The 8,777-nt window shown below is 60.5% G+C and overlaps 1 protein-coding gene across 2 annotated transcripts in view; it reads left to right on the top strand.

Annotated features, from left to right (window-relative positions):
• The window catches only part of CAMKK1 (calcium/calmodulin dependent protein kinase kinase 1), a 32,048-nt gene continuing 23,271 nt past the window's right edge, over positions 1 to 8,777 (top strand). For both annotated transcript variants that reach the window (XM_032138318.2, XM_032138319.2), the window contains exons 1-2: positions 1 to 145; positions 7,837 to 8,239. In XM_032138318.2, the coding sequence (XP_031994209.1) occupies positions 7,880 to 8,239 (360 nt within the window). In that variant the 5' untranslated portion in view covers positions 1 to 145; positions 7,837 to 7,879. The remainder of the gene's footprint in view (positions 146 to 7,836; positions 8,240 to 8,777) is intronic.

Here is an 8,777-nt window from a genome sequence, read left to right as displayed (position 1 = left end):
GAGCGCTGCCCGGAGCCGCGGCGCCCGCGGGCTGAGCTCGGCGATCCGGGCCCCAGCGAAGCGGTGGGGCGGGGCGGGGCAGGGCGCGCAGCGGGAGCGAGCGGGGCCGCCCGCCGGGCCGCGGAGACTGTCGCCCGGCGCCCAGGTAGGGATCGGCAGGGAGGGGACGCGGGCTAGGAGCAGGAGGACTAACGCCTTAACACCTGCCCCGAGCCTGCAAGGGAGAGGCGGGGGGGTCTGCGAGGCAGCGTCTACGAGGGAGCTGGGATCAGCTCAGGGCGGGGATCCTTCCCTTTCTGTTCCCGGGGCCGGGTCTGCGGGGTGCCTCGCGGAGTCTGCTCGGGTCTGCGCCGGCCGCCGGGACCGCATCGCCGTGGGTGCCCCGCCGTCTGCGTTCTTCCCCGCTTCTGTCTGCGGACCGCATCCATCCCCGGCACCGTCCCCCGCGCCCGGCTCCTGGTGGAGGCCGCGTCTGTGCGGAGTGGGCCCGGCCCGGGGCACCCACGTGCGGTTCTCCGCGGAGCGCTCCTCCCACGGCCCTCCGGAGCGTCTTCCTGCAGGAGCCGGGGGCGGGGTGGGAGATGAATGGGGCGGCGGCGGCGCGCGGCTCTGGCTGCGCAGGGTCCTGCCTTGGCTGGGACGAGAGGGGGCGGCAGAGGCGGGCGCTGCGGCTTCGGGGCCCGGGAGGCGCAGGGCTGGTGGCTGGGGGGAGTGTCCACGTGCGCGGGGACCTGCGTGTGCTGTTTGGAGGCGGGTGTGCGTGTGTCACGTGGACGCGGGAGTGTGCCTGTGTCTGCGTGGGGGGTGCAGGACAGGATGGAGTGGTGTGTGAGGGCGGGTCACGCGGACACGGGCGTGTGCCTGTCAGAGGAGGGGGTGTGCTCAAGTCTTGAGGGCGTTGCAGGGCTGTGCAGAGAAGGCTGTGTCACAGGCCACAGGACCGGGCCTTGGTGGTGTTCGCAGGGCGGGCACAGGAGTGTGGGAGGGGCACACAGCCTGTGCGCTGGAGGATCCCAGGGAAGTGGCACTGGTCTCCCCAAGCCCTGCCCTCTTTCCTCCAGTACATACAAATTGACCCCCCACTGCGTCCCAGGCGCACACACTCTGGGGACCCTTCGCCTCCTCCTCGGTCTCCCACCCTCAGTCCTCACAGCAGCCACGGGAGTCGTTTTAAACTTCACCTAACCGAGGCATTCCCCTGCTCACAACCTCCCCCTGGCTTTGGGGGCCTCCTGGGCTCTGTCCACCAAGCTCTCCCCACCCCCAAACCAAGCCCGGAGTCCCAGCCAGGAAATGACTCTCCTATGCACAGTGTGAACTTCCATCCTCTCCTCGTCCTGAAATCCTGCTCAGTGCTCAGAAGAGAGCTCAGGTGCCACCTCCTCTAGGAAGCCATCCCTGAGGCCAACACAATGAGTGAGAGGGCTTTCTCTCCAGATGTAACTCCTCTTGCTATCAGGTGCCTCTTACGTGGGGAAGACTCCACTCCAGCCACGTCAGCCTCCCTGGGGTTCTTCATACTGAACAAGCACTGTCCCCTCATGGCGTTTGCACCTACTGGTCCCTGCACCCGAAATGCTCTTCCCCTGATAGCTACACTGCCTCCTCCCGCTTCCTTCCTTCAGGTGTCTGCTCCAATCCTGCACCCAAAAGGCCTTCCTGAACCTAACTGTATCAGCAGCATCTCCCAGCCCCTTTCTCTTGATCCTTCTTACTCTGCTGTATTTTTCTTTCTAGTATGCACCACTTGACATATCATATCTGAATCACTGGCTTTCTTGTTTGTTGCTTCTTGCCCCCACGAGAAATTAAACTGTATGAGAGCAGAGACTTGGTCTTTTTGGTTCACTGCTGTATCTCCCCACACAGGCTTGCACAGAGCCTGGCAGACAGCAGGTGCTCCGTGACTATTTGTGCTTGCATCCCAGGCGTCCATGTCCCTGGCTGCTCCCTAGCCTGTGACCGCCCCCCCCGCCCCCCGCCTCGTCCCCAGTCTGAGGCCACTTCTGCTCCTCTATCCATGACATTCCAAGTTCCTGGAAGGCCAGGTCTGGGAGAACTATAACCACATTTGCATGTTGGAAATCTCTCTAGCAGCTGGTGTGGAGGATGGGGTAGGGTGGGGTGGAAGTGTTAGCCTGGAGTCAGGGAAGACCCACATGGCGGGAAACGAAGCAGTGGGTGGAATCTGGACTTCTAAGGGGTTTGACTTGGTGACCTCACCTAGCCGGTAGTGGGGAGATCAGGGAGGGCTCTCAGAAGAGGCGATGTCTGAGCTGTCCAGGCAGCAGAGGAGAGGGAGGTGTGTTCCTGGCAGAAGGCACAGCTTGTACAGAGGCCTGACAGCAGAACAGAGTCTGCAATTTGGGAAGCTGTGGTGTGGCTGGAGTGGAGAGTAAGTGTGGGGTTGTGGGGAGCAAGGATGGGCAACGGGGAAAGGACGAGTGACAAGGAGGGTTCCTGGATTGCTAGCCTGGGTCAGGAAAGAATGGGGAGGGTGTGGTACCCGTCTTGCAATGGAGACAGAGGAGGACAAGCAGGTTGGGGGAAGATGCTGAGTTGAATCTGGGGCCTGTTGGATCTGAGCTGCTGGGGAACATGGATGGGGAGGCGGCAGCTAGCTGGAAAGAGTGGGGCTGGAGGCACAGACCTGGTGTGGAGGATGAGGAGGGGCAGAGGATGAGGCCTGGAGACCATCAGCCTCCATGGGTGGGCCAGGACGATGCGCTGGGGGTGGCTGTGCTGAGTCAGGCAACAGCCCGTATCGGTGCTTGGGGGCTCCCCAGGGATGGCGGGAGCGGGCGTCCTCACAGCAGGAGTCGTCAAGCATGACTTGGCACCAGACGCCTGGGCCTCCCTCAAGGGGACTGAGTCATCCTGGGTGGGGGCGGGAGCTGCGGAGGGCACCCGTTGCCAGGGCCATCCAGATACTCGTCAGAATCATAAACACAGGTCCAGTGAGGCGGCCCAGGGATGCGAGGACCACCTTCTATGTCTGGCCTGGGTGGCCGCCACCTCTGCGGCTTTCCCTTCTGTTCAGTCCTCTGCTGTTCAGTCCACAGCCTGCGCGCACATATTCCCTCCTGTGTGGACACATCCCCTCACCTGGACGTAGCTGGTCCCCTGCCTTGGCTTGGCACTGGGGTTCACAGCAGCCTTCCAGAGCTCAGAATGAGGCCTGACTGGGGGAGCTGCTTGAACCTGCGTGGGCAGCAGTGGGGTCTGCCTGCTCTGGGACGCCTTTGAGGGATGCAGCTGGATGGGGCATGTCCTGAGGAAGAAGCCAGACCAAGTGGGCGTCTGGAGCCAGGGGCCCACATTCCTTGGGAGTGGCCAGACGCTTGGGGGGTGGGGCACAGCCTAGGAGGAGAAACCTGGGTGGGGGGTATGTGCCAGGCCATCTTGGAGCCGGGGGCAGAGGTGGGGTTGGACCTTGTACATCAAGGCTCTCTTGGACGCTTCTAGACACAGCCACATCCCAGCCCCACAGTGCTGTGGCACAAACTACTCCTGTGTCCACACCTCATTCTATTCCTTCCATCGCCCTGGGAGTTGGCAGGACGGTGGCCTTTTGCTTGATGCACATGTTAGGAAACAGAGGCTCCAAGAGGCTCAATGACTTGTCCGAGGCAGCAGATCCCCAGTCTGGGAGGACAGGATTGCAGTAGTTTTTCCCAAAGAGGGAGGGCTTGAGTCTGGCTGTTCATGGCCACAGGACTAAGCCAGTGCCCATGCCCGTAGGAATCCTTTGCTGTACCATGGGCCTGGGTCCCAGCCTGTCTGTCCATCTTTCTGTTTGCCCACATGGCCCTAGTTATCCACCGAATTAAGTTTCTACAGAGTATCTACTGAGGCCTGAGCTTGGGAAGGGCCTTGAGACACCCCCTGTGTGAGCCTCCAGATGGGCCTGGGTTTCCGCCTGGGGCACAGAACCCAGCCCAGCAGGCAGTGCCAGGCTGGTGGGACCAGTGACTATGGGGGAAAGTCCAGATATGAGCTCTGGGACCAGGATCCCAGGGCCCCCAGGGGCACGGGCCACCCCCTACCCTGGGCATATGTACACGGAGACCTGCAGGCACACACGCGCATAAGCACACCTGCACACACACACATCACACCGAGGTTTTCATCTCCATGCGGTGCGCTCCTGTGTGGGGACCCACAACACACACACACACTCACACATACACACCGCCACCCCGGTCCACAGCCTGCGCGCACATATTCCCTCTTGTGCGGACACACGCCCTCACACACGTGGCCGTGGCGCCAGGCCACCCCCTACCCTGGGCATATGTACACGGAGACCTGCAGGCACACACGCGCATAAGCACACCTGCGCATACACACATCACACCGAGGTTTTCATCTCCATGCAGTGCGCTCCTGTGTGGGGACCCACAACACACACACACACACACACACACACACACACACACACACACACGCCACCACCCCAGTCCACAGCCTGCGCGCACATATTCCCTCCTGTGTGGACACATGCCCTCACACATGCGGCCAGGGCGCCAGACCCTGTCTCCCGCACATATATTGCCTCCTGTGGGGACACACGCCCTCACACGCATGGCCGGGGCGCCAGGCCCTGTCTCCCGGGCACACGGCAGGAACCTCGGGCCTCCCCGGCCAGCCGCCTCCCTCGCAGACGCGCTTAGTCACCTGAATTTGATCCAGGCGGGAGGGAGGGATGGGGAGCCTGACGTCAGCCCTCGCAGCCGCCTTCCGCCCGCCCGCGCATCCATCTGGGCCGCAGCGTGTCCCAAGCAATCACAACAGCGGCAGCACAACAACAACTCACTTTTAGGGCACCTCCTTAGTGGCAGGCCCTGTTCTGAGTGCCTTACGGGCATTCCCTCCTCAGCATCTCACCACGTGCGGTGAGGTGAGACCCACTAGAACCCCATTTTGCGGGCGAGGAAAACCCAAGGCACAGAGGCGAAGCCACCTGCTCACGGGCTCCCAGCCAGGAAAGGGTGCAGCCTGGCTGCCTAGCTTCAGAGCCTGGGCGCCAAACCGGGTAGCACGGCTCAGGCTGGAAGAGGAAACCTTCTGCCCCGCCTTGCTGGGTGACCCCGGGCCCATCCCCACCCGCTGGGCCTCCCTCTACCTATCTAAGAAAAGCGGGGAAAGGTGTTCAAGGGTAAAGGAGGATGGCCTCTTGCTGGAATGGCAACCTTAAGGAAATATGCAAATTTTATGGGCCCGGGCAGCCCCTGGCTTCTGCCTGTGGCGGCTCTGAGTCCCGTAGTCCCTGCCTAGGGCCAAGGAGCAGGAGCTCCTGACTCTGGAGTTCGTTCTCTTATGTGTGCTGGGGCCTGAGGCTTGCTGGGGTTGCCTCTCTGAGGCTGCTTTCTCATCTGTCTAATGGGGACAGGGCTGTAACAATCACTATGGCAACCACTCATTTATTCAACAAATATTTATCGAGTTCCTATCACACGCCAGGCACTGATGATCTTTTGGAGACAAGGCAGATGAGAGTCCTAATCTCATGAAACTTACATTCGGGAGGGAAAAACAAGGTGTGCGGAGTGAGGGGAAGGGGCGGAGGGGTGGGCACCTGGCGGGGCCTGGAGGGCGTTCCCAGCTTTGGCTTCCTCCTTCTTATGCTGTCTAGTTTCCAAGCTCTCCCCGAAGCTGCAGCCCCACTGACTGCTCCCTCTCACCTCCTCCAGGGAGGCCTCCCTATGCCACAGCCTCTCACCTCCTCCAGGGAGGCCTCCCTGTGCCACAATCCCACTCCCTGTCCCCTTTCACCTCCTCCAGGGAGGCCTCCCTGTGCCACAGCCTCTCACCTCCTCCAGGGAGGCCTCCTTATGCCACAGCCCCACTCACTGCTCCCTCTCACCTCCTCCAGGGAGGCCTCCCTGTGCTACAATCCCACTCCCTGTCCCCTCTCACCTCCTCCAAGGAGGCCTCCCTGTGCCACAGCCGCACTCACTGTCTCCTGCCCCCTCTTCTTGGGAGGCCTCCCTGATACTCTAGCCTCACTCAGCCTCCTCACCACCTTCACCTCCTCCAGGGAGGCCTCCTTGATGTTCCAGCCTCACTAACTCCCTCTCACTCCTCTGGGTCCAGCTTCCATGCCTTTTCCTGTTCCCAGTGTGGAGCCTCCTCTCTTCCTTTCTCCATGTCAGCACCAGCCCCACCGCCTCCAGGCTTCCACTCATTCAACACACTGCGTAGCAGGCACAGGGGGTCTGGACCTCACCTTTACCCTCAGTTTACCTCCAAACCCTGCTGTGAGCCTGGAAAATATGGGAAGGCAGGGAATCCACAGGACAAGTCGGGAGACTGGGGCTCAGAGTTGGGAAGGAGCTCGTCTAGGGCCCCTTGGTAGGTCAGCAGGCAGGACTGGAACCCAGCCCTGGCTCCTCAGTGGCCAGTGGACTCCAGCCAGCCCTGCCTCACTGACATCTGTCAAAGCAAGGGGATGGGGAACGAGGGGTGGAGCAGGCGCTTCACCATGCGTACTCTGGGTCTCCCTGAGACCCATTTTCTCAGTTGCTATGTGGGTACAGAGGAAGTTACCAGCAGACAGGAAGGATGGAGGGTCAGGAGTTCACTCACTTCCTTCTCCTGAGAAGATGCAGAGTCCAGCGCAAACAGGGGGAGGGGCATCAGGTTGGGCATGGCCAGCGCTCTACAAGCCTGGGACAGAGATGGGGGTCTCAGGCTGAGTGTCAGGGTTCAGTCCGGGGTCAGGATCAGTCCGGGGTCAGGGTTCAGTGTCAGGGTTCAGTCCGGGGTCAGCCCAGGGTCATGGCTGAAGGTGAGGGCTGGGGCTCACCTCCCTGATGTTTCAGCTGCCACGCAGTGACTTTGAGAGCATGAGTCTCGGGGATGTCATGCCCCTGTTTCACCCCTCATTCCCCTCATTCCCATCCCCTTGCTTTTTTTTTTTTTTTTTTTTTTTTGAGACAGAGTCTTGCTCTTTTGCCCAGGCTGGAGTGCAGTGGCGTGATCTCTGCTCACTGCAACCTCCACCTCCCATGTTTAAGTGATTCTCCTGCCTCAGCCTCCCAAGTAGCTGGGATTACAGGTGCACGCCACCATGCCCGGCTAATTTTTGTATTTTTAGTAGAGACAGGGTTTTGCTGTGTTGGCCAGGCTGGTCTCGAACTCCTGACCTCAGGTGATCTGCCTGCCTCGGCCTCCCAAAGTGCTGGGATTACAGGCATGAGCCACCATGCAGGGCCCATCCCCTTGCTTTGACAGATGTCAATGAGGCAGGGCTGGCTGGAGTTGGGAGCCCCAGGGAAGTCTTCCTGGAAGCAGTGAGAGGGATGGAGGTAGGAGGCTGAAACATCAGGGAGGGCTCCCTGGAGGAGGCGGGTGGGTCTGAAGCATCAGCAAGGCTTCTGAGTTACTAGTGCCTGGCTCAGCTTCCAGGAGGCAGTGCTGGAGTGCTCTGCTGTCAAGGGTTGGGACTCATGCCTCACAGGGCTGCATGCTGTGCTGGGGCTGAGCTGACCCTGAGCTCTGCCCCTTCCAGTGCTGCTGGGCCTCCAGGCTTCTGCCCTGTCTGTCCTGATTCCAGAATATCAGATTCTCTCTGCTTCCCTGTGAAGCCAGCAGGCAGAAGTGACTGCCTCTGTTACCGGCAGGGATACTGAGGCCTAGAAGGCTGGCATGCAGCAGAACCGATGTGAATTCATTCAGTTCATAGGGACAGACTTGAGTTTGGGTGTTGGCAATCCTGGTAGAGGGAACAGCCAGGGCAAAGGCATGGAGGTGGGACCCACAGGGCTGTGGCTACCTTACCTGGTAGCCAGCCTGACACCCAGGAATGAAGCCTTCTCTGCCCTCTTTTCTCAGGTTCCCAACAAGGCTACACAGAAGACCCCCCTTGACTGAAGCAATGGAGGGCGGTCCAGCTGTCTGCTGCCAGGATCCTCGGGCAGAGCTGGTAGAACGGGTGGCAGCCATCGATGTGACCCACTTGGAAGAGGCAGATGGTGGCCCAGAGCCTACTAGAAACGGTGTGGACCCTCCACCACGGGCCAGAGCTGCCTCTGTGATCCCTGGCAGTACTTCAAAACTGCTCCCAGCCCGGCCTAGCCTCTCAGCCAGGAAGCTTTCCCTACAGGAGCGGCCAGCAGGAAGCTATCTGGAGGCGCAGGCTGGGCCTTATGCCACGGGGCCTGCCAGCCACATCTCCCCCCGGGCCTGGCGGAGGCCCACCATCGAGTCCCACCACGTGGCCATCTCAGATGCAGAGGTTGGTGGAGCAGAACGAGGGGTTGTTCAGGAGCCCCTCAGTAGTCTGCAATGAAGACTCTTTCCTGCCCCTGTCTGTGCCACACAGCTATCTAGCTTTGGTTTGCATACCCTCAGAGCTGGGGAGATCACTACCTAACAATATAGCCTCTTCCCATCCAAGGGAGCTCCAGCTGAGCCAAAGGCTGCCTTCTCTAAGTCCTGCTATTCCCACTCCCAGCCCAGGCCTAGGAAATAGGTCTCTCCCTGGTCCCCTATGTAGTCTTCTTAGAGATGTGAAGATAGATGCTATGTTCCCCCTCCCCCTAACTCTTCCCCAGCTTGCACCCCTCGCCTCTAATTCTGCCTCTTAGAGTCTGCTCTGACTCAGAAGTGGCCAGCCTGCCTCCAGCCTCTGGGCTTCTGCTGGAGTTCTTGCCACTTAGGTCTGAAAGTGAACTCAGGTTCTAAGCAGTCTACAGATGACAGGGGCTGAGCTTTCTGTGCCTGAACCCAGGCTCTCAGCCTCTGTTCCCAGGGCTCCTCATCTTGTCCTTAGA

Source organism: Hylobates moloch, unplaced genomic scaffold, assembly GCF_009828535.3.
Source record: "Hylobates moloch isolate HMO894 unplaced genomic scaffold, HMol_V3 SCAFFOLD_19, whole genome shotgun sequence".
NCBI lineage: Eukaryota > Metazoa > Chordata > Mammalia > Primates > Hylobatidae > Hylobates > Hylobates moloch.
Note: the sequence above shows the minus strand (reverse complement) of the source record. Positions and strands in the feature narration are given on the sequence as shown.